The sequence below is a fragment of the Podarcis melisellensis genome (assembly GCF_964234715.1).
Source record: "Podarcis melisellensis genome assembly, chromosome: 9".
Classification (NCBI taxonomy): domain Eukaryota; kingdom Metazoa; phylum Chordata; class Lepidosauria; order Squamata; family Lacertidae; genus Podarcis; species Podarcis melisellensis.
Genome location: NC_138541.1, coordinates 67,723,392 through 67,749,946, shown reverse-complemented (window position 1 = coordinate 67,749,946; position 26,555 = coordinate 67,723,392). Strand labels below are relative to the sequence as shown.

At 42.8% G+C, this 26,555-nt stretch overlaps 1 protein-coding gene across 5 annotated transcripts in view; it reads right to left on the bottom strand.

Annotated features, from left to right (window-relative positions):
- PPARGC1A (PPARG coactivator 1 alpha) overlaps positions 1-26,555 on the bottom strand; it is a 652,154-nt gene that overhangs the window by 94,176 nt on the left and 531,423 nt on the right. For 3 of the 5 annotated variants that reach the window (XM_081924454.1, XM_081924456.1, XM_081924455.1), the window contains one exon: positions 9,621-9,800. In XM_081924454.1, coding sequence (XP_081780580.1) covers positions 9,621-9,800 — 180 coding nt within the window. Of the gene's footprint in view, positions 1-9,620; positions 9,801-17,700; positions 17,890-17,952; positions 17,973-26,555 lie in introns of those variants that run through there. The other 2 variants (XM_081924459.1, XM_081924457.1) reach the window with 2 other exon arrangements.

The following is a 26,555-nucleotide window of genomic DNA, read 5'->3' as shown; positions in this document are numbered from 1 at the left end:
AAGGCAACTCTATTAAATTAAGTCCAACTGAGGGTCATGTAATCTGCATGCAGGGGCAGGCTATAGTGCAGGTATAGGCAAACTCCGGCCCTCCAGATGTTTTGGAACTACAATTCCCATCATCCCTAGCTAACAGGACCAGTGGTCAGGGGTGATGGGAATTGTAGTCTCACAACATCTGGCGGGCCGGAGTTTGCCTGCTATAGTGGCAAAGAAAATGCTCTTTTTCTGTGCTCTTTACTCTAAGTGGTACAGTGGTACCTCGGGTTACATACGCTTCAGGTTACATACGCTTCAGGTTACAGACCCTAACCCTAACCCTAACCCAGAAATAGTGCTTCAGGTTAAGAACTTTGCTTCAGAAATCGTGCTCTGGCAGTGCGGCAGCGGCAGGAGGCCCCATTAGCTAAAGTGGTGCTTCAGGTTAAGAACAGTTTCAGGTTAAGTACAGACCTCCGGAACGAATTAAGTACTTAACCTGAGGTACCACTGTATATTGTTTTGCCATGAAAATAGATGAGGGGGCGGGGCTGAGACACAATACACAATTTAGCTCTGATCAGACAGATATTGCCAGTTATAAATTGTGGTACATAAGAGACTAGTCATTTATTGCTGCAGGTCCCCTCCCTCATTCCATACGCACAATTACCATCGCAGAATACCCAGATTCCCAAAGGCCTGGGGGACAGGGGCCTTAAGCAGCAAGGTGTCTTGGGCCAGCTCTGGTTCAACTATAAAACCTGAGGTATTTAATCAATATGCAGGAAAAGAACACGAAATTTAACAAAGGTGAAACCTTGTGGCAAAATCTCTCTTGAAAGCAGCGTGGAGGAATAATCCAGCATTTGGTTGTATACAGGGAAGCAGGTGGCGCTGTGGTCTAGACCACTGAGCCGCTTGGACTTGCCGATCAGAAGGTTGGCGGTTCGAATCCCTGTGATGGGGTGAGCTCCTGTTGCTCTGTCCCAGCTCCTGCCAACCTAGCAGTTCGAAAGCACACCAGTGCAAGTAGATAAATGGGCACTGCTGTGGTGGGAAGGTAAATGGTGTTTTCGTGCAAAAGTTATCTAAGTATCAAAGCTTGAGAAACCTTAGAGCAAGTGGCCAGAATCTAGAGGAATATCATTCTGTTTCTCCAATATCCATGTCAGATCAAACTAACCCTGTCTGGTCACAAATTCAGAGGTGAGGCAGGAACACGTAAACTGTTGGCTCTGAAGTTACCTGCACAAGGGCAAAGAAGAATGTGTGCTTGTTTTGCCTCAAATAGGATGCAAAGCATCTACCAGTGCTTCAAGCAATATTTCGCAATCCGCACTGGACAGAAACAGCTACAGCTCAACAAACCCACACATTGTGCAGAAAAAAAATGTGACCTCTCCACATTTTAACAGGTAAATTCCACTCTTGGAACCAAACTGTAGGATCAGCAGACTTGCACAATGTATCAGTTGCCGCAAGTCAAGCACTTCAGACTGTAGGCGGTGTGTATTATCATGAACATCAATATTACGTTAAACGTTAAAATTGGTATCAGGCAGGTACCTTCACTGTACTCTTTTCGGTGCCTGCTGAAGACATTCTTATTTAGACAAGCTTACCCAGAGAGTCTGTAGGAATTTTAATTTGTTTTAGTCTATTCTATTACCGTTCTAACCTCTTGTACATTTTAAATTATGGTTGTAAAACGTTTAGTGATTATTTCGTGGTTTTATCTTCCTTGTAAACTGCTTTGAGGTTTTCCCTACCACCAAGTAGTACATAAATTTGTTAAATAAATAAAATAAATAGATCATCAATAAATAACAAGACTCGGCTTCCTCCAATGTCAGAGGCCAACTTAGAATGTTGTTTGGCATTATGCAATTACATGGCCAGATTTTGTATGACCTGCATTTAATAGTATTTCATATATTGTTGTTTTGTACAATGGCAAACATTTTAAAATACTGTTTTGATTTCTATAGTGGACTCCTCTTGGCCATTAGCTACTTATGGTGTTACAGAGAAAGGATATTCTGCTATATTCTTGCTAGTTTTGTTTGTTTGTTTGTTTGTTTTTACAAAAAGGTGGTCATGTTCTATGGCTAAACAAAGATGCACTCCTGCTGTAAGCTGATCCATCAAATACTTTTATTTGTTCATATCTTCAAGAAGTAGTTATGGAAGATAATAGTCATGCACAAAACTACTAGGTAGGAACAATTACAATGCAGCCAATATGACTTTTAAACAAAACTGGGCACTGTTTGTCTTGTATTCAAATCAGTACAGAACAGGTGTATTGGTAATTCTGATGGCATTAAGTCTGAGACAGATAATGTTTACATGGTATTTATGTAAATTTAAAATCGGACCTAATTTTTAAAATATAGGATTCCCTCCATTTAGAAGCATGTCAAGGTAAATCCCTCTTTCAAATATGCAGAAGTATTTTCTTAAAAAAATGTAGGAGCTTTGAAGCATTTGATTCCCCCACTCCCACAATCTAAATCTGCCAAGTGTGAGAATACAGAATATGCATCTCTGTTCAAAGACACGAACAGTAGTAGCTTGCATAGCTACTGCATACATCCATCTCTATAAATTTCTCTAATGAAATGACAAGGCTTAATTGTACCTTAATTTAAAAGAAAAGCTGGCAAAACAGTGACAGTGTACGTCACAAGGTGCTAGAGGGTAAACCTGGTGGTCAAGAAGACACACACCACTTCATTTTGGCTGCTCGATTTAGCATACACACCCAGTTCCTTTTGGGAACTGCTGAACCTTTCCCCTGCTCAACAGTAAGAAAAAAAAGGTTCTTTGGCCAGACTCTTAATCGTTAGAAGAAGATTAAGTCTGAAACTGTAATCACACTTACCGGGAAGTAAATCCAATTGCACTCTACCAGCAGCAATGAGCTTCTGGACAGAGCTCCCATCCCAAGGAGGTGCTTGAGAGGGAGAGCCTGGCATGGAGAAAGATGCAAAGTGGGAGCTTTATAGCTGACTGGCAAGGAGGAGAAGGAAAGCAGGGGCTGTGGGAGGGGGGCGGTCCCAAAGGCATGCTGTTTGCTTTTAGAGAGCTGATGCTTTGGGAGAACGGATAGGAGCTGAGAGGGACCAGTCTGCTTATCCAAGGTGCCAAAGTGCATTACGATGCAAGCCATCTATGACTGCACCTCCCAAAGGTTTTTGTTGCACTTTTAACTTTGAAGCAGCATGCAAATTTGACCAGGGCAGCAGTGCTGGGTTGCTTTAAAAAAAATAAAACTTTGCCCCTCCCCATATCAACCTATGCAGGGTGGTGTTGGATTGCAATGGGGGCGGGGATACACAAGTCCCAAAACCTCAAACAAGTGATCCCTGTTCTGCAATCAAAAATGGTGTGAGTATTACAACTTGATTCACCTGCCTGCATAGATTGGTTCTGTGGAGGCAATAGGGTTATCACTGTGGCCTAAACCACTGAGCCTCTTGGGCTTGCCAATCGAAAGGTCGGCAGTTTGAATCCCCGCGACGGAGTGAGGTCCTGTTGCTCTGTCCCAGCTTCTGCCAACCTAGCAGTTCGAAAGCACGCCAGTGCAAGTAGATAAATAGGTACGGTTGCAGTGGGAAGGTAAATGGTGTTTCCGTGGTCTCTGGTTTCTGTCACAGTGTTCCGTTGTGTCAGATGCAGCTTAGTCCTGCTGGCCACATGACCCGGAAAGCTGTCTGTGGACAAACGCCGGCTCCCTCGGCCTGAAAGCAAGATGAGCGCCACAACCCCATAGTTGCCTTTGACTGGACTTAAATGTCCAGGGGTCCTTTACCTTTGATCCAACAGAATCCAGAGGTTTGCACAGAGGAGCCACTTCTAGATTCAATTCTGCTTTGATCCACCTAAAGGATCCAAATTTTCATCACAACCCTAACAGAAATCAGTAAGTCCCTCAGCGTTTAATGAGGGCTCTGAGGGATGAGCAAAATATTGTCCCAGTTCAGCTTACTAGGCTAAGCCTCAGCATCAGATCAAAGACTTCCTGCTTCAAGTCCTGGACACACACTCACAGCATAACATCCTGAATTTAGGAAGTCTGGAAACCATGGAAAGGGCTTCAGGTATTTATAAGGTGGCAATGTCCAAGAGGGACTTTCCAGTAGCGCCCACTCCACCTCCAGTGGATATTCATCTAGCTCTTTCAGTGCTTGTGCTTAGGTCAACTACACCCATTTTTAAAAATTAGTCCATCTGGAGATTTTGGCTGCTCTTCGTTTTATTGTTGTGCTACTGTTTTTTATATAGTTTTACTGTGTTTAGTGTACACTGCTCTGGACTCCTGAGGGAGCTAGAGCAGGATATAAATTATTTTGAATAAATAAGGGCTTCAAAACAGCTTTGCCACATATTGATGGTAATGTGGCACAAGCAAGGCACACAGAGATTTCACTCCAGTCAAAAGGGAATTTGCTTGCCAGCCCCCTAATATTTACTGAAGGAACAAGTTGGAGGCAGCATATGCCCAAAATTGCAGCATCAACCTCTTGCCTCCTGGGTCAGGAAGGAAAGGAATCAACTGATCAGGAAGGCAACCAGAATGAGCAATACAGGAACAGACACATCCCTTCCCTTGAACACCTTGTTGAGCTGCCATTCTCTCCCTGCCCCTTCTCTCTCTCTCTCTCCCGAATAAATTTTTTTATTGATTTCCAAAAAAAATTATACAATTGTATCCAAATTTTTAACAAATTAAATCTTTTGGACTTCCTTCAACTGCTCTGGTAATCATCCATAGTTATTCTTCAGTACACATTCCCTTCATTATATTGCCATTTGTCTTCCCTCCCTCTTCTATTTCTTTTTGACAATACATCTTAACTTTTACAGTGCTTCTTGAAACCCCACTAGCATTGTTTGCACATCACACACATTTTTCAGATACTCTACAAACTTTTCCCAGTCTTTAGTAAATTTTTGGTTTCTCACATATCTCATTTTCCCAGTGAATTTGTCCAATTCCGCATAGTCTGTCAGTTTCATTCTCCATTCTTGTATCGCCGGTATTTCCTCTTGTTTCCATTTCTGGGCCAATAAAATTCTTGCTGCTGTAACTGCATACTGAAAAAGTTTATAATCCTTTCTTCTTATTTCTTTTCCTGTAATCCCTAAAAGAAAAGCTTCTGGTTTCTTTACAAAAGTATATTTTAGCATCTTCTTCAATTCATTATATATCTCTTCCCAGAAACTCTTCACTTTCTTACATTCCCATCTCTCTCTCTCTCTCATACACAGCCAAAGTATCACAAATTTGGGAATGGGGAAGAAAATGCTTCCCAAAAGGTAGCTGAGTTGTGCTTCTAAAGGACCAAGGGAGCTAAAGCAAGCTGCCGCTATTCCTGTGGATCCCAGAACAGCAGTAGAAAAATAAGGCTTGTCCATATTATACAGAGAAACTATAGCTACATCTCCCTTTCCCACCCATCAAAATGGGCAAACTTCCCCATGTCCACAGCCTCCCCCAACAACAACAAAACTAACCAAAGGGAACCAGCATCACAGCCCATAAAAAAGGTTGCAAAGTTTGTGGGGTAGGGGTTCTTCACCCAGCCCTACTTAAGTAGGAGGGACAAATAAATATTTCCTTTAGAACAGGAGTGGGAAATCTATTGCCCTCTCAAAGTTCCTGGCCTACAAGTCCTATTATCCCTGGCCATTGCCCATGCTAGCTGAGGTTGACAGACTGCAACCCCACCTAGGAAAGGCTGTATGTTTGTTCCTAGACCACCTTGCATCCTAACCAGCAATACCTCTTCACCACATCCAACAAACCGCTTCTAATTCCAAACACTCATTTGCAACCCCCTACCTGTCACCATGGTACTTGATGAAAAGCAGAAATAGAACTAGGTGCCATCAACGATACCAAAAAGCCACAGATTATCTCACCTGCTGGTTCTGCATGGCTGTTAAATAGCAAAAGATGCAAGGTGAAGCCTTACAGCAATGACCACAGGGTTGAGCAACAGTTTGAGTACCACATTCCAAGACCTATGCTCCATAATAATAGGAAGAAGAAGAAGAAGAAGAAGAAGAAGAAGAAGAAGAAGAAGAAGAAGAAGAAGAAGAAGAAGAGAGGAGGAGGAGGAGGAGGAGGAGGAGGAGGAGGAGGAGGAGGAGGAGGAGGAGGAGGAGGAGGAGGAGGAGGAGGAGGAGGAGGAAGAATTTATACCTCACCCTCCCCGGCCAAGGCCAGGCTCAGGGCAGCTAACACCAAATATATAATACATTAAAAACACAAAATCAAATGATTGGTTAAGATACAGTTCAAAATCACATTTAAAATCAAAATAACATTAGGGGGGACCCATGAATTACAACTGTAGGGGTAAGGAATATTAAATGTTCACCAGGCCCAGCCACCCATGCTGGTCCTATGTGAGCCGATACAGCCTTTCTCAACCTGTGGGTCCCCAGAAGTTGTTGGACTACAACTCTCATCATCCCTGAGCTCTGGCCTTGCCAGCTAGGGGTGATGGGAGTTGTAGTTCAACAACATCTGGGGACCCACAGGTTGAGAAAGGCTGCGAGAAGAAGCCAAGAAGCCACTTACATACAGGGTCCCATAGAAAGAGGAAAGAAGAAGGAAGGGGGTCACTGGGCCCGGACCAAAGGACTGGTGGAACAGCTCCATCTTGCAGGCCCTGCGGAAAGATGTCAGATCCTGCAGGGCCCTAGTCTCTTGCGACAGAACATTCTACCTGACGGGGGCCAGAAAAGTGGGACCAGAAAAGAGACAGACAGACAGACAGACAGACAGACAGACAGACAGACAGACAAACTCCCTAGCTGCAAGTCAGCAAGGTAGATCAGAAGGATACCATAGTTCATGGTACCATGATGTATTCCATGATCATCTTACAGTGCAGGTCATCCACCAAGTGCAGTGCAAGTCATTGTGCAAACATCTGTTGCAAACAGATTGTAAACCAGACTGATACGGGATCCTAGATTATCATAGCTAGCAATGAAGGCTTGATGCTGGGCTGTCACACACTGGAGCATTTTGCCAAAAGACAACACTTCAGAGACTGGGCAAAAGTTATCAGTGGAATCTGAAGGGGGCCTGCCACAACCACTCCCAAAGCCACAGGGAATACCCCTTTCTTCAAGGAGGCACAAACAGCCTCCACTTGCCAGCACCCCACAGCCAGGTAACCTGTCCACATCCTCAGACTGCAGAAACTGGAACTTTTACACATAAATGTGACCAGTGCAAGAACATCCAGAACCCCATCTGCAATCAATGTAGAGTAAAGTCAAAATGCAAACAATCTGCAAAGCCCTTTGCAAAGGCACACCTTGGTTGCCAGAATATAGACGTCCCATCACCACCCAGAAAGCCTTCACAGGCCAGCACTGTACCGACACAATGGTGGGAAAACACATACCATGTTGCAGGTAGGGTGACAAAGGTGGCTCCAAAGCAGGTTCTACAACCTGTCCTATTGCATTAACCAGAGTCTTTCTCCACTGATGCCCTAGTCAGCATCAAAGAGTCCCTAGAAAACATGTCAACCAAATAAGCCATTTCCACATTCCAGAGAGCAAGCAAGGCTTTGACAAAATTCCCCCAAAGCCATTCTGATAAGTCTTAGAGGTTTTTGGAAGCCCTGTAACCCCAACCAGGGATTTGGCAAAGGGACTAAAGTCCACCCCTCTTCCTTATTAGATCAAAGGATGGCTGAAATCCATCAGGAAAATGAAAGGTCCACAACATACCCCCACAACAATGCCCACCAGCTCAGAAAGAGACCACCATGCCTCTGGATGAGCAATCCGCCAACAGTATCATGACATGGGATGATATTGGAGTACTTTGACCTGGGATAATAATTCTTTCCACCCCACCCCACTCCCCCCCAAAAAGAGTGTCTCAACTCCATTGGTTCATATCAGGCTTGCTTTTCTGTGTTTAGTTGTAGAGTTATGCAGGTGGAAGAACGATGACTCCATTAGCTCTGCTGAAAGACCTTCTCCATCTGGCTTCTCACCTGGCAGAAGCCCTTCCATCAGTCAGCGGCAGGGGGAAAGATGAGAAGCAGGAGCACTCCATTGCATCTCCTGGAAGGCTAGTTCCATATGGATCCTCCCCTCCCTAAACTGTTTCCATTCTAGCTGGTCATAAGAACTATTATGTAACTCAGAACTGCTGTCTGAGTTTTCCAGTTTTCTTCTTCCCCCTGTGTGTCTTTTAAAGTCTAAAAGACAAAGATACAAATGAAAAGCTTGCAGGCAGGGGCTGTCTTGTTTTTATTAATTGCATGGAAGCTGCTCTGGGAGCCTTTTTGGCCAAAGAGCAGGACAGAAAGTGTTTCAAACAAATAAATAAAATTTGTCTATTTCACGTCTCGCTGCCAGATGATATAGAACATGCTACTCCTGTGCTGGCTGCAATTTTTATAAAGAAGGGGGGGAAATTTCCACATGACTAGTTGCACCAGAATGTGGGGGGAAAGGGGTGATGGTGAACTTTCAAAATTAACAGCTCCAACTCTACCTCTGGTTTGCTTTTGGATTTACGTAGGTCCAGGTCTCCTACGCATATTATTGTATGCTGGCATAGCTCTGCTGCTGGCACAACTCTGCCAGTAGAAGAATAAAAAAACAGGAAGGGAGGGTAATCATAGGGGAAGTGGCCCATGCGTTCCCTTGGCTAGCCTCCTAACAATAACACTACAAGTTTTCTAGGTCCTACATCTGGGTATTGGCCAGTCAAAAGTGTGTAGATTGGCAATGTGTATAGATCCACAGGGCATATTAACTTCTGTACTCTTCCCGCCTTCACCACAGATGTTCGAGTGCTTGAAGTCACCACAGCAGGCCTACTGCATCTGTGGGGCAGGGTGACAACACAAGAGGGTGCCCACTTGCCACACACTTGTGTTTGTTCCTTCTTTGCCAATACAGCACTCCACGATTTGTAGGAGTCAGTGCTGTCAACATGGATGCTGTTAGGGAATGGCTGGAAGGAGTGTTGTATACTGTGTTGCTGAATGTGCTGCAATTTCATGCTCAGGTTAACTTCATGGGGCGGGGGCAGACAGGATCTAGACAGTGCTACCCCCAGGCCTACTGAACCACCTTGTAAACAAACTTTGCAGCTCAAGCACTCCTGAACTGCATTTCACCCTAGAGTTGCCATCCAACCAGTGCTTTACCAGTCTGATAAACAAAACCAATGTACTATCACTAGCAGGGTCAGAAAACTCCCCCTTTTGTCCTACCCTGACAACTGACTTTGTCAGCCTTTTGCCAAAATGTGCCAGATTCTGTTCTGGCTCCACCCCTAAGCCACAAAATTTCACCCCCGAGTTATTTCCCGGCTTCAATCCAGTGATCCAGAATTTTAGAAATCCAAACTGTCATCCCTGAGATCCTTGGTTTGGGCATTTGAAATACTGATACTGGCCCCTAAATATCTTGATATTTTCGCCATTTCTTTACAGGATTAGCGCCCACTAATCCGAAGCCATATCCAAGGAATCGGAAAAATAGCTGCAAGCACTGCAGCTTGAAAACATTAGAAATCAGAGCAGATAAAGACTGTCATCCGTGTCATTAAAAAAAGATGCTTACGTGGAACAGCTTTTCCTTACCTCAAAGATGTTTGATGATTCATTGGCATACTGATTGGAAATGATTTCCGATTGGTCACTGTACCACTTGAGTCCTCCCAGAAAGCTGTCGGCATCCAAGTCATTCACATCTAATTCAGAGAGGTCAAGTTCTGGAAGATCTGGGCAAAGAGGCTGGTCTTCACCAACCAGAGCAGCACACTGAAAAGAGGGGAAGGGAAGATACAGAAATGCTTTCATTAATTAGAGGAAACTGTGAAGAACAACAGCACGTGAGAAGAATTATAGCTCCGTTAACTCACTTATACCACCCAGCAGGTCACTGGAGTTAACTTCATTTTGGGGAAGAAAATGCTGACTTGTATCAAAGGAACTTGGCACAGGTGAGCAACAGAGCGTGTTTGTGTGTGTGCCGGCCAGCTTGTTGGAGAAAGGCTGACCTTTGCCTTCTAAACCACCCTCCTGCGCTGGGAACAGCCACTGTCTTTTTGTTCACAGCCCCCAAAGTGCAGAAGTCGTTTAAAAAGCAAAGAGGGGAGGCCGCGATTTCTGATCTCTCAGTTAAGCCAGAATGAAGCATTATTAGGAGATGCACGGCAACCGAAGACAGGAAACCTGTGCCTCTCTCCCTTGGTAAAGTCTAGTTTAGTTTTAAGGTATAATATTGCACACTGACAGGGCCATGCTCCGGATGTTGGCTCAGACGTAAGCCCGATGGAATTCAGTTGGACTTACCTAGGAGTAAACATGCAAGCAGATGAACTCTGAGGTTCCCCACCCCTATACAGTGGTACCTCAGGTTACAGACACTTCAGGTTACAGATGCTTCAGGTTACAAATGCCTCTAACCCAGAAATAGTACCTCGGGTTAAGAACTTTGCTTCAGGATGAGAAGAGAAATTGTACGGCAGCAGCAGCAGCAGCAAGAGGCCCCATTAGCTAAAGTGGTACCTCAGGTTAAGAACAGACCTCCAGAACAAATTAAGTTCTTAACCCGAGGTACCGCTGTACAAGGAAGCCAACGAAGAGAGCAAGGAGCTGGCTGTCATGCATTTGTTCCTTTTAAAACTACATATCCACCAGGAGGGAGATTTGGGGCTGCCATTTCCAGCAACACACATGCCATTCCAGCAAGCTCTGGACTTACATAAGGAAGGCCCAGAATCCACAGCAGAAACTATGATGCAAAAACCAGCAGGAAAGACAGCAACATGAAATTACACATCTCTGTTGGCCCCACACACATCAACCTGCTAAATGGTTCCAGAATTATTAGCCGTAACAAAACTCTGGGTAAACTACTATAAGCTAAGCTATAACAGCCTCATAATAAGCAGATTTTGAAATATTTCTCATGACACAAAAAAGCCAGGCACCTGCCAAGTAATGACCAAATATCTATAAATGTCACATTCCATTTATGGAGTCTCCCAATCTATAGCTTCACTTTCCGGCTAGGAGCACAGTCTCAGACCATATTTCTGTTGGCTAGCATCTTGCCATTCACAGGCCAAACTTGACAGCACCACTAATTGGCTTTTCATAGCTTATCCTCAGCCAGAGATAGGAAAGACATAGCCATATCTTCACAACAGTCTTGGGAGGTAGGTAAAAGCTCTTCCTCTTTTTGTGGACTGAGAACCAGAATAGGGCAACGGCAACGAGACTAATAAGGCTACCCCCAGGTTTGGGAGATGGCAACCCAACTCTGCCTTGCCCATCTGCAAGCATGCAAACAAGGGTGACACCTTTCCCCTCCATTATTTGAACTCCTACCTCTACTAGATCCACACCCATTGCACATCACTGATATGCCTCTTTCCTTCTGGGATATACAGCTACTTCTTCACACTAAGTCTAGAGAGTATTCTACATCCAGGATTATTGAAATGTAGATGGGGAGCTATTTAGGGAGGCCTGTGTGTGCACCTCATATTCACATAATCAACCACAAAAAGTTTTCCAAAATGCACCACTTTTTCTGAAATTTTGATCATGGATATATCCATGAGTGGGGCGCGGGTGGCGCTGTGGGTTAAACCACAGAGCCTAGGACTTGCTGATCAGAAGGTCGGCAGTTCGAATCCCCACGATGGGGTGAGCTCCCGTTGCTCAGTCCCTGCTCCTGCCAACCTAGCAGTTCGAAAGCACGTCAAAGGGCAAGTTGACAAATAGGTACTGCTCCGGCGGGAAGGTAAACAGCGTTTTCGTGTGCTACTCTGGTTCGCCAGAAGTGGCTTAGTCATGCTGGCCACATGACCTGGAAGCTCCCTCAGCCAATAAAGCGAGATGAGCGCCACAACCCCAGAGTCGGTCACGACTGGACCTAATGGTCAGGGGTCCCTTTACCTTTTTATATCCATGAGTACATTTGCTGTGAACTGCATTTGCGCCTTTGCTCCCCGCCCAAAAAAAATATGAACTGGCTTCTTGTGATGTGGTACGGGACAACATATGGATTGCAAACAACTTCTTCAACAACCCTTACCATCTCAAGCAATCATTTTTGTTGCTTTGGTAATCCAGCTAGTCCTGGCCAGGACTGAGTAGTTATGTGTCCTGGCAATGATAATAAGAACACCAGGGTGTCCTAGGCAGGATAAGATCCTGTGGCATGTATCCCATTTGTCCAATAGCTGGGCCAGCCAATCCTGCAATGCCTGTGTCATACATAACCTGAAGTGGTGCTGGTTATCAGATAATGATCTGGTGGTTGCTCCCACAACACTCCTAGCAATGTACGCATCTTTTGTTAAATGAACATGGTGCCATTATTTACCATACAAGGGAAAGCATTGCCACTGGAGGCTAGTGTAGTTGTCACTGTATATTCACTCCAGTCTAAGTGGGTGACAGTTGCAAATGTCACTGGGACTGTGCAGGAGCAATCATGAGATGACAGTAGCACAACTTCTGCAAGTGACTTATACATAGAGTCAAAAGCCCGTGTTTGAGCTGAAGTATGGAAAAAGATGTTTAATGTTACCTAGCCCATAGCTCGGTTGTAGTGTGTATGCGCAGCATACAAACATTCCTTGACATAAAGAGTCCACAGAGCTAGGAAAGACCTCCATCTGAGACCTGGTGAGCGGCCACCAAACTGAACAGACAAGAAGGAGCAAGGTGAACCAGTGACGTCTCAATGTAAAGCATGCGTATGATTTTATTGATTCAATTGTTTTTGTTTTTACATATTGATAGTTTATGCTGAAATCTACCCCGGGATCATGGATTGATTTCACTACCCATGAAACTCATTCTTCCTCTGAGAACATACTGCTAAACTGTTAGAGCTCCGTTATACAGAGATGTTTGAACGTGCAATTGTATTTTTAAAAAAATCTTATTACCGTACTTCCATTCTGTTCTTGTGGGGATTGACATTTGGCTCTGGCAAGTTTTGCTAGGTAACTGTTACATATGGAGAATCATTGCAAAGCAAACCTTGTACTAATACTACAGAACATTCCACTAATACCTTTAGGCAGCATATATTTCCGTAGACGTCTCAGCATCATTTAATTTAGATATCAGGCTAACTGAAGATACATGTCTTTTTACAACGTATCCACAACTGTTCAGCAGTCACAATGTGGGTAAGTAAGGCTACAGCTACAGCCTTGTGAAAATTTGTTTTTAACTACATAGCCACAAACACAAATCCTACAGAGCTTAATGGCACAAAACTAAACATGGTGCTGAACTTTGCAACTGAACTAATTGTGACTCAAAAGTGCTTAACTTTTGCTGCATTGTGTCCGTAGTATATCTTCAGCTTTTATTTCATTTTTTCTGCATAAGCCAGAACTCCCCTGTGTTAGCACCCATATGAATTAGCAATTATGTTGTTAAAAGGTGACAAAATGTAGTCATTTTAACAATGAAGATTTCCAGCCTCCCACCTTCCATTTCCTGGATTTATCTGTGTCAAATGCAGCAGCCAAAACACCCTGCGAAAAATGCACATGGATTTCAGATGCCACGGCCTGTCATTCACCCTCAAAGATGGTATAGTTTCCCTTATTTATAATCTTGCTCGAATGAGGTCAATTAAGGTGAATGTATCAGTAACCTTAAAGCACCCTTCCCCCAGCAAACATAGGAATTCAATGTCTGTCATGTCACACTTCAACAGCTAAGTGCAGGTTTCTTGCTCAAGTTGGACTTCAGAAAAATAAACTTCCTGAAACATTTGACAGGCAGTCCCTGAAAGAGCGACTCCAGCACTGCATATTCTGCCTTTACGTGTGACAACCTAATTGCAAGGCATGCTTTGGAATAGAGAAACAGGGTCAACAGACTTGGAGAAGCTGGCAAAGGCTACAATTTACCATTCCACTTTCACTGGTCAAGCAGGACGATGCAGGGAAGCGGACAATAGGTGCATAGAAAGGGAAACTTAAGGGCTGGAAGGAGAGTCTCTGTTCTTTATTACTGTTCTCTGAAAAGAGTACAAAGCTGTAACAGTTCAAGGCCTACCTGAGTTATACACACACATATGTAGTATATGGCAAACTTGACGAAAAGGTGGGGGAAACACACAAAGAAAACTGCATAGCAAGAGTGGTAATGAAAACTGTTTTTCTCCCCTTAGGGGAAAAATAAAAGGCTTCCCCACCCTCTATGTTTCCAATCCTAAAGTTGGCAAATGTTGTAATGCAGAAATGACCTTTTCTTGATGCCCAAATGAAATCTGTGATCTCATTAAAGGATAATCTAGGTCTTTGCCTGAAAAGGTAGATTCTCAGCATCATCCCCCAGGTTTGTGTTGTGGAGGTCAGTGGCTTAAAACTGATGCCACAGACTTCCAAGGCGCCGTGCTGATCGCTTTACTACTTTTCATTTGTAAAAATAGATTCCCATTCTCTCTCCATGCCTCTGCACCGCCTAGTTAAAACTGGATGGGTTCTCTCAATAGGTACACATTTTTCAAAAAGGCCTGCAGTGGCCATTTTGAAGCAATATAAGAAATAACTGTTCTATTTGGGGCAGGGGGTTTAAAAACAAAGGAAGTCTTCTCTTCCCAGTTCTCATTTCTCTCTAATGACTGGAGTGTCACTTTTTAAAAGCAAATGGAATATCTGAAGTGAAGCACGCTGACTCTTGCCAATGTTGACCTGATAATAAAATCAATGCTTCTAGATATGGCACTAGACTTCTAATCTGAGAGACATTAGTAGCAAGTGTTCCTGTTATTAATTTATATTTGGCCTTTGAATGATGCCAGGTTTAACACTCCGAGTCCTGTAACTGTCCTCATCTGACTGTCCTCGTCGCAGATATCTGGCGTTTGTCTATACATCTCTAACAGGTGCACCTTGCAAGCAATGTCTCTCCACCCCCCCTTTTTTAAAAAAACACAGCCAACAGCTTACGGCAGTTATTACACAACTATACCCTTAGTTCTGTAATAAGCTTTAGGAGGATAAAGCAGTCACTAAACACAAAGGCTAATTATTGTACCTTTCTTTTGCCCCCAGATCATTCTCACCCACCCCTCCAAACGCTTAGTTAAAGAGCAAACAATAAATTAGCTTAACTGCATCAATGATAATGAATCATCATAATTAAGCATCATTCTCCGTTAACCTTTTTGGAGGCTCGTGTGCTTTTCGAAGGTAATTTTTAAAACTAAATGATGGCCAGTGTGTGCTGGTGGGGGAAGGGGCTGGATGTATGCCATTTAAATTGCATTAGTGAAAACAATAATCTGTATTTAACAAGGTTGTTAAAGAGAGTCGAGGGAGGGAGAGGGAGGCGAGAGAGAGAGAGATGATCCCAAACACGGACGATATGCTTAAAGCAAACATAACACCATGTGCATTCTCTTTATCAATCTTTGCAGCCTCGTCGTACATTACCTTCATTAAACAGAGAAACGCTGTGGGACGCTGATCGGTTACTGTGATGTACATTCCTTTATGGAGGAGCAGGGAATCTCCTTGTTATGAACAAGGGGATCTCAAGTATTTTATATCAGAAGTTAATTTGGAGGGCCTCAAAAGAAGGGGGGGGAGAGCTGCCTATCGTACTTGATGCTGGTCGTACTTTAAGAGGAAAGGCGATTCCCCAGAGGAGCAGGAACAGCTTATAGCCAGTAACCAAACTGTCTGCACATAGGGTCAAAGCTCATGCCACTTTGAAAGATGGAACTACGAAGCCACCTTATCTGCGATACAACTGACACAGAGCCCCTTCCCTTCCTCTAAACAAGTAAAAACAACAAGAAGAAGAACCCAAACCCAAAAGCAAATAAACGGCTCACTGGCATAAATTATATTTTCTTGTTACCAGCCTGAAATTCCTGCAGGAACACTGGTGATTAAAATAGATCATCACCATTTCCACAGACATTGGTTCCTCAAATAAGCTCCTAGCAGCGTTAGGAATAATGCATGATGGAAAAAACGAAGCCACGGCAGCCGAGACCCGTGCAACAAAAACCAAGACGGCAATCTATGATTCTAATCCACTGGATGCTCCCAGCTGCTCAGAAACAAATCAGGACTTCTGGAGCCAGCAAGTCACTCGCTTACCACTTTGACTCATAATAGCTACAGGACATATGAATTATCCATATCTCTTCCACTTTACTGAGTCAAAACAAGAGATGAAAAATTACGATATGCAAACAGAAGTCGGCAGATGCAAATATTTTAAACATGATTTTTGATGATGATAATTAATAATAATAATGGGAATATACTATTATATTTGCTTCCTGCCCGGAATACGTATATGCAGAAAGCATTAAAGGATTGTACCCAATAATATGTGCCCATGCACTAAAACAACATCTTCAGGGTTTTTTTAAAAAGGAGGGGGGTTGCGGGGAAGGGAATCACCAGTAGCTTTCTCTCCTGCCAAAGGAAGCATTTAAAGCTGGAATCCTGTGCACACTTAGTTAAAATCCCCATTAAAAGACTGAATGGAGATGCATTGGGAATGGCCTGTAAAAGTAGCTATCATTTGAAGCTTCTGTTTTGGGATAACCGGGGAGGGGGAAAGTTTTCCCCAAGTTGCAGGAACTTTCAGGCACTACACCATTTCGAACTCGGATATTTATTTTGGTTTGGTTTTTCCTGATTGCAAGCATTTAGACACCCTCAAGCCTCTGTTCCTATACTCCAGAGACTCCCAATGGGCTGCTTATTTTCTTCCCCACCCCTGCCTCCGTTCCCCCCTCCCCTTTATGAATTGTAGCCAGCAGAAACTGCAGGTTTGATGTATTGCCATCTATTTTTACTCAAGCAGCGGAGGCAGCAGCAGCAGCAGCACGAGATCCTGCATAAACTCTATTCTCATGCTCCATCCTGTTGTCTCAGCGGCACAGAACCAAAGGAAGAGGACTCCTAGCCCAAGCATTCCAGCAGAAGCGACAGGGCATCTCTTCCCAAAAATCACAGCACAAAAGCCACATTCCCACAACACAGCAACCGATACGCAGCCCGTCTCGCTCCACGCACAAGCACCTCTGCTCTGCAGCCCACAACCCCATATAAAATAAAACTACTTTTTTTTTCTTTTTGCAAGTTTTAAAAGGTGAACGACAGCGTTTCGTCTGCCTCACGCACACAGAAAAAGAGGCAGCTTTTTTCCCAAGCCAGATGCCACTAAATGCCAATGGAAAGACTTCAGACATCGATTCATATCAATATCTCTGTGCATAAATATTGCATATGACTGGAAAGGGAGCCAAAGGCACATAAAAATAGTTTCCAACTGCAGGAGATCCCGATGACAGGAGCCAGTTGCTTTTTTTTTTTTTTTTAATTTGCTCAAGGAACCGGAGCGTAATCTTAAAATAGAAAGCCGGCGGGGTGGGGTGGGGGGTGGGAAGGTGGAGAGAAAAGAAAAACTTACAGGATTAAAGATAAAATGCAGCCTTGCTTCCATTCCAAAAGGGTTCTTTCTCCTGGCTACTTTCCGGCAAGGGAGGGGTGGACAAGATTCAAAGCAACACAAGCGAAAAATAAAAAAGGGAGGAGGGGGGGAAAAGGGGAAAGGAAGAACAGAATACAAGGAAACAAGCCCTCCAGCTGGGAGAATTTGCACGCAAAAAAAGGGGAGAGAGAGAGAGACCGTCCCCCCAAAAGCTCACCTCGATGTCACTCCAAACAGAGTCCTGATTACACATGTCCCACGCCATCCAGCTCCTGAATGACGGCAGCAAAGCTTTGAAACTACAATCCACAGCCAGGGCGAGAGAGAGAGAGCAAGAGAGGGAGAGAGAGCAAATATACTCGCGCGCAGCCAAGCAGCCCCTTACTGAGAGTGAACCGAAGGCACCTGTCTTACTACTGTTCCAGTCACATGACAAAGCTATTAAAAAGTAGGCTGGCCTGTCACTCACCCAGCCGCCTGCTCTTGTGCCGCTGTGTGCTAAAGCCAAGTGACGTCACGCTCAGAGGCAGACCCAGGCTGGAGCCGAGTCAAGCCCGGTCCACGCGCGCGGGCGCGCACACACACACACGCGCGCATCTTTCCCAGGCGATTCCCCGGGGATCGATTTATTTTCCAAAGCAGGTTCCCTCCCGCGCCACACCTCCAGAACTCTGCTGTGCCCGGATCCAATCCATTTGCAAGGGGCTTTTAAAAAATAAAAAATAAAATCCTTTCTCTTCTTGCGTCCACCCATCTTTTTTTCGTTTCCAAACCGAGGCAAACGGAGCAAAAGGCTGTTGGTTTTCGAAGTTTGGAAGGAGGCAGAGCCTTGATTTGGAGGCCGCTTGCCTCTTAAAAGACTAAACTTTTAAAGAGGTGAAGGTTGGTGCTGAACGATTTGCAGGGCTTTGATTCTGTGCAGGGAAAGGGGAGAAGAAACTGTAGCAACTGCGTCGGGAGTATTCTCTTTCCAACCGGATACTTCAAGCAGAAAGCTCTAGTCTTGAGCATGTTTGGGGAAACCCAACTCCCACAAAAGCTTACTCTCAAGTAGGAAGGTGGCTCTGGAAACGCAGTAATAGGACAGAAAGGCTACTGCCTTCCTTGACTGTTTGTCCCATTGGTCAGGTAAACTGCAATCATACATGGAAACTCCATTTAACCATCACAGCTAACAGCTACTGATAGCCATATATCCTCTATGACTCACTCAGTCGCTCTGAACCTCCTAAGCATGATTTAAAGAAGAAAAAACCCATTGCTACTAAGAATATCAATATAAAACAACTTTTTCAACATTTGTGCTATGTTAAATTGCACAGGCTGAATTAGCCGAAAGGAAGAAAGCAGCCCCGGAACCGTTGCATGTCTGTTTTATACTCCTCAAAAGCAATGTTGTGATACACAACTACCATAGTGGGTTGCTGTGGTTGTTTTTAACCCAAACAACTCAAATTCCTGTTTGCTCATTTCCACGATCAGGAAAGGTTCTCCAATGTTGCCTTGGGGCATATTTTGTATAAACCAAATTGCACACTAACCCTGTTGCTGGCCTAGGTTATGCATTTTCTTGGGAGAGCACAAAACATACTCCCAGATGGCAACTCCAAATACTGTTTTCCCTTTCCAGACTTTTACAGGTGCCTCTGTTTTATGACAACACAACGGAACGAACTCACAACAAACCCAGCACACCTTTCCCACAACAGGAAAAACAGGACTTTCCCCTTCACCCGAGTCTTACATTTCTTTTCTTTCTGTTTTTTTAAGATTAAAAGCTGTACTTTTAATTAGCCGTGTGCCACAGTCTCTCACACAAATTCTAAATGCGAGATCAGTCATGCTGCGCTACTAGTTAGAGTCACACTACCATAATGGATCATGCCTCTTTGTTATGAAATATTCATTTGGGTTGTCATTTGCAAATTTGAGTATTCTAAATGCTAAATGAATACAATTATTATCCAGAGACAGAATTGAATTGACAGACAGGAAGCGGCGATTCTTGAAACAGTCATTTTCTCCCAGATTCTACGTCCATTCAAAATATGAATCAAGCTGCAAGTAAATGTTTAACTATTTCTTGTCTTTCTCACCCGTTAAGGCTACTTTGCTGGCAAATGTTGAAAGGAAGTTAGGCAATGTAAAAAGCCTATTGCTTTTGTTTTACATAGAAAACTCCCACTCCCCCCAACCCCCTAAATGATAAAAAGGGTACAGACCCAATGAAATCTATGGACTTCAGTAGTAACTCATGTCCACTATTTTCAGTGAGTCTTCTCTGAATAAAACTAAGTTGCGTATCACCCACAGAATATATTTTACTCATTTCTTTAAAGCAAAATGCACGGTGAATTCAAAGAAGCCATTCATAAAAGACTGGATGGTAAGATTTTGCTCTTATCGTGAAGAGAGAGAAAACAACAGAGTGAATTTCTTCCAAATTATATGCTAATTTAATGGAGAAAAATGACAGCAAATTATTGGGACTAGGGGCAAAGGTTATTTACCTCTGCCCTTAGAAAACTCATCTGCGAAGTACAGCCGCTGACTGGCAGAAATGGAGTAGATTTGTATTAATCAGTGGATCCAGCCTTGATGAAATAGTCTTCTGCCATACCTACTTATAATTGCGTTCACTGACTGTACCAAATCCATCACTTTTATGTTTATGTTCCATTCACACCTTTTATAGAATCATATTTATACTGCAACATCTTAGACTGCAGTGGGAAGGACAAGCATATTTCAACCTGCCCGCGTTGTTTGTATTTTCTACAATTCCATTTCACTGCTTTTCTGTCAAATTAGCAAGTTAACTGACAAATAGATAACTACAAACTTAAGCAGTGGTTCAGAAACAATTGGGGCGGGGGGACGACTTTCCTGGCGCATGCATTTCGAAGTCTTCCTACGCGGAACAATGGTTAAAAGTACTGGGGAATTTTTCTACTGAGACAGGCCTACAGAACTGCATTTGCAACAGAATTGACATCAAACAGTACCTTATACCTCTAGAAATATCAGCGGACTCACTCCAGCAAGGGTTTCCAATAGGAAGGCTTCCCCTTTCTCCCCTGCTTTTTAACAACTGCTTGGCTCATAAGTGATTACTATAAATAGCTTCATTAGGGAGTTTCTATCATACTTCCTAAACGTAGTTTGCAACACTTGTAGATCTAATAATAAAAAGCAGGAAGGAATGGAGGAAATGAGAGAAAAAAAGTGGTGCCAGTGGTGCACAGTCCACAACAGCTCACATAGCTCTGTTGGTTAGAGCTGGTAACGCCAAGGTATCAGGTTCGATTCCTGTATGTGACAGATACATATTCCTGCTTTTCAAGGGGTTGGACTAGATGATCTGCAGGGTCCCCTGCAACTCTGCAATTCTATGATTAACAGTTTCTCCAATTAGAAAATGTGCTTATTCCTCCAAAGGGTTGGTCACACACCCTATTCTAATCACTACAGCGCAGTAGCTCTTCTTTGGGGTGAATCTCATTTATGTGTTTGATGTATTTTTAATTGGTGATGGCCCATTCACACATACAAACCATTACTTGATCTTGACTCACAGACTGATGAAAATGCATGTGAGGAAAACCTGATGTACAGTGGTACCTCAGGTTACGAACGCTTCAGGTTACAGACTCCTCTAACCCGGAAGTAGTACCTCGGGTTAAGAACTTTGCTTCCGGATGAGAACAGAAATCGTGCGGCGGCGGCAGCGGGAGGCCCCGTTATCTAAAGTGGTACCTCAGGTTAAGAACAGTTTCAGGTTAAGAACGGACCTCCGGAACGAATTAAGTTCTTAACCAGAGGTACCACTGTATAAACAAGAACAGATACGGGCTACCCCTCCCCCTAAAAAGGAGTAAGAATATCAATTTATGGAAGTAGCAGAATGCTTGCCCAGGGGAGATCTACCTAGAGATTAGGAGTCTTCACTTTTAGGTGGGGGGGTATTAAAACATTGCTGTAAATTAAATATAAATTTAAATGCAGGCAGCATATAACTTCTTATAACACGGTGCTCCTCTGCTGCTTACTTCAAGAGTAACTGCCTCCCTAGTTCAGAACTTTCAAAAGGGAAGTTGTTTGTAATGCTGAATTATTTGTGGTTCCAAAGCACATTTCTGCAGCCTCACCTCTCTGTCCCCACTTCCCAGCCTCTGCAGTTGGGCTCCCTTTTCCCACTAGGTTTTTCAATAAATAAAAATATCCAGCCAATAATCTGCACAGCATTTATACAGGGATAGCTAAACGTTTTTGGAAGTGTCCAAACACTTGTGATACCAGTGAGGAACAAGTATGCAGAACAATTTATGTGTCGGGAAAAGAAGACTTAATGTGCTTTTCCACCCCACATTGCAGTGCCGTTGCAGAAACCATTAGGACCTACTTCCTTTCACGTAACAGCTTCTTCACCACTAATGTAAAAGACTAAGAAAATTAACTGAGCATCATTTAACTACACTGCAGTACGTTATGTACGTGTTCTTTAACTGTCCATGAGGTGGCACTGTTGCTTTTATGGAACTCTGCAATATGATAGGCGATCCGATTAAAAGAACAGTAAAGGGAATTTCCATACTTGTTAGAGATCCAACTAACGGGACAGTTGCTCTTTTAATTTACCTCTGCCTTTACTTTCCCTGCTAGACAATAAGTTTTTAGGTGGGGGCATGGATTTTAAAACCTATTTTGTGCAGTGCCTAGCTACTATAGGAACTTAGCAAATAATGGGAGAAGAACCATTTTTATCCCATTTATTAAGCAGATTCCTGATTAAATCACTGCAGCTCACTCCTTCCCATGCAGTGTTTGTCAGGGAAGGGATCTTGCCATGCTCACATGACTCACAGGCTAGTGTGGAAATATCCACGGCTGTCTTTTCCATCCAGCTGAGGTCAATTTCGCTCTAGTTCCTGTTTCTCCAGCCAAGGCCAGCATATCTCCCACATGCAGGGACCTTAAAAATCACTATAGTTACAAAACTGGTGATTGTATTACGGTGGCAACGATTTTTGAGTTTCACATCGAGTACACACTGCAACACAGTACAGAGTCAAGAATGCATTTGCTCCCCCCACCCAGATGATCTTTATTGAATTTTTAGTTACATACTATACATAAAGGTAAAGGGACCCCTGACCATTAGGTCCAGTCGCGGGCGACTCTGGGGTTGCAGCGCTCATCTCGCTTTACTGGCTGAGGGAGCCGGCGTACAGCTTCTGGGTCATGTGGCCAGCATGACTAAGCCGCTTCTGGTGCAACCAGAGCAGCACACAGAAACGCCGTTTACCTTCCCACCAGAGTGGTACCTATTTATCTACTTGCACTTTGATGGGCTTTTGAACTGCTAGGTTGGCAGGAGCAGGGAATGAGCAACGGGAGCTCACCCCGTCGTGGGGATTCGAACTGCCAACCTTCTGATTGGCAAGCCCTAGGCTCTGTGGTTTAACCCACAGCGCCACTATACATTCACGTACATTATGTTTCACATTTGTTCTTGCTCTTCCGAGCTGACTTCCTTCCTTCCTCCTTCCGGCTTTTTTATGTCGTCTTTAACTTTTCGCATTGTCTCTGTCCATTTTATATATAATTGTTCTTCTTCAATTTTTCCCCATAAAATGACTGTAAACAAATATGAGTGTATCAGATGAGTGTATCTGAAGAAGTGTGCATGCACACAAAAGCTCATACCAAGAACTAACTTAGTTGGTCTTTAAGGTGCTACTGGAAGGAATTTTTTTTGTAAACAAATAAATCTTTCTATATCTACAATTCTTGTTGTCTGTCTATATTCATTTACAAATATTGTTCAATAATAGTCCTAATATACATTTTCAATTCATGTTGATATTATTATCCAATACATTTCTTGTGCTTTCCCGTTATGAGGTTTATTTTAATTCTACTGGTTTCCCTATTTCTCACCGTCTTCTCTATATATAACATAAATTTTCCCCATTCTTTTTGATATGTTTCGTCACCCTGAATGCATTTGCAGTGGTAAAGAATTCCAGCTTCCATTTTTTAAAAAACAGATAGATAGATGATAGATAGATAGATGATAGATAGATAGATGATAGATAGATAGATAGATGATAGATAGATAGATAGATAGATGATAGATAGATAGATAGATAGATAGATAGATAGATAGATAGATAGATAGATAGATGATAGATGATAGATAGATAGATGATAGATAGATAGATAGATGATAGATAGATAGATAGATAGATAGATAGATAGATAGATAGATAGATAGATATAGATAGATAGAGATGATAGATGATAGATAGATAGATAGATAGATGATAGATGATAGATAGATAGATAGATAGATGATAGATGATAGATAGATAGATGATAGATAGATAGATAGATGATAGATGATAGATAGATAGATAGATAGATAGATAGATAGATAGATAGATAGATATAGATAGAGATGATAGATGATAGATAGATAGATAGATGATAGATAGATAGATAGATAGATAGATAGATAGATAGATAGATAGATAGATGATAGATGATAGATAGATAGATGATAGATAGATGATAGATAGATGATAGATGATAGATAGATAGATGATAGATAGATGATAGATAGATAGATAGATAGATAGATGATAGATAGATAGATGATATATAGATAAAAGCAAGTTTCCCATCCTCACTGAAAAAAGTTTGAAGAAAGTTTGAAAATGTGGGGGCAGTGATTACTGACATCACTTAGAGCCAAGAGATAAGGCTCTGCTCTGATGAACTTTCAGAACTTTTCTGAAAAGCTGGGTTAGCACAAATGAATGCCCTATATGAAGTATATTTACTGTATTAATTTTTTATTAGAAAATGCAATGCTCCTCTCTTGTCTTCTTCATGTCTCAGTTTTCTGCTCAGACCTTCTGTTGTGATACATTACTACCCCTGTCTCTGAGCTCTTCCCCCTGCGCCCCACATCCCAGTCAGGCACAACCAGTCACCATACCTCCTCTGGCCAAACCACTATCTTAACACTCCCTCACACTCACACAAAACATGAGCCTGTGCTTTGCAGTGCTGGCCAGGCATGTGGGCTGAGTTGCATAAAGCTGCCTGCACAGTTTGTCAGCTTTGGAGAAGCAAAACGCTGCTGGCTGCCACATGCAATATTTTCTCCTCCCTACACCAGTATCTTAAGCTGTAACATAAACCAAGCAGTTTGAGTAACAGACTACAGATGCAACTCATATCCTTTCTGTGGTAAGGCAGTCAGAACCGTACGCAGTATTCTGGCTATACCTGTTATGTACTGAAGTTCTCACCCTGGGCCAGCAGGGGGATACTGTAGATAGTTTTCACTCAGGTCCACATATGCAAATAAGGGAGTGAAAGTGACGTTCAGTGACTGGATAGTTAAAGAAAGTTGTTACAGTTGCGTTCTAGTGGAGCTCTATATAAGCAGGCTGGCTGAACCCTTCAGTTCAGTTCTGTTCTGGCCTGTGAATAAACAAGAGCTGTTTGAAGTATCACTGTGTCGTCTGATATGTTCACCCACAACTTAACAACACCATAGATTTGTATATGAGCATCATGATATTTGCAGAATTCACCCTTTCATAACTGCCACACACGGGGTTGACATTTTCATCAAGCTATTCTGCATGACTCCAAGATCTCTTTGATGACCAGAAACCAACGGTTCAGAGTCCATTTGCAGGCATTTGAAGGTAAGGCTTCTTGCCCCAGACTGCATCACTTTGCACTTGCTAGAACTGCCATTTAAATACCCATCCACCCAGTTATGGCAGGCAGGAGTTACCCTTTGCCGAAGCCTTACTGATTCTTCTTCAGCAAGACTTAGTCTTCTATATACTTGGAGAATTTATCTTAAATGATGTTTTCCACAAGTTTTCTAAGAAGAATATCAAGCTAACTGACCTGTAATTTCTTTCTTTTAATCATTTTTATTGGTTTTCCAATAAAAAACATCCAATTAATATATCCAATCATAATACTCCAATTAAAATAAAAAACTAAAATAAAAAAGACCAAATTATAGTCCAAATGATAAGTATTAATTTTTCGGAGCTCCACATCTCCACATATCTCCACATCTCAGTCCTGCCTCTCCTTGTTGTTTCCTTATTTTCCACATCTCGATTTTGATGCTTTATAATTCTCTGTCCCTGAGTCCATGATTCTCAGTCATGTCAAACATCATATACTTTCATCCGTCAAATACAGCTTTATTAGTATATATTTTTCCAACTGCCTTTTTTTATCAACGCAGCTTCCTCTGACTCCATTCCAATCCGGGATGTTGTCCGAGTCTGTTATCTGAAGTTTAATGGCACAGCAACTCCCATTCATTAATTGTCCAAACTGACCTGTAATTTCTTGCATCCCCCTGGATCGCTCTTTAAAAATTGGTATTATATTGGTACTGTCCAATCATCAGGAATGCAATCTGATCCTAGGGATAAGTTATATATTTCTGCTAGAAGATCAGCAATTTCACATTAGAATTTTAAAGAACTGTTGAACGGCTGCCATCTGGACCCAGTGATTAGTTTGTTGATAATTTATCCATAAGGCCTAGAACGTGGTCTCTCGTCACTACTATTTGCCTCAGTTCCTCAAATTCCCTTACTGAGAAAGTTCAAGCACAGAGATCTGCCCTACATCTTCCACAGTGAAGACAGATGGAAATAATTAATTTAGCTGATCTGTAATCTCATTCTCCTCCTTTAACACACCTTCTTCTTTCTTGTCATCCAAAGGTCCAATTTCCTCCCTAGCTGGTTTCCTGCTTCAAATGTAGTTAAAAGAGTTTCTTATTGTTGGTCTTAAAAAGCAGAGACATCACCTTGACAACAAAGGTCCATATAGTAAAAGCTATGGTTTTCCCAGTAGTGATGTATGGAAGTGAGAGCTGGATTGCTGAGAAGGCTGATCGCTGAAGAATTGTTGCTTTTGAATTATGGTGCTGGAGGAGACTCTTGAGAGTCCCATGGACTGCAAGAAGATCAAACCTCTCCATTCTTAAGGAAATCAGCCCTGAGTGCTCACTGGAAG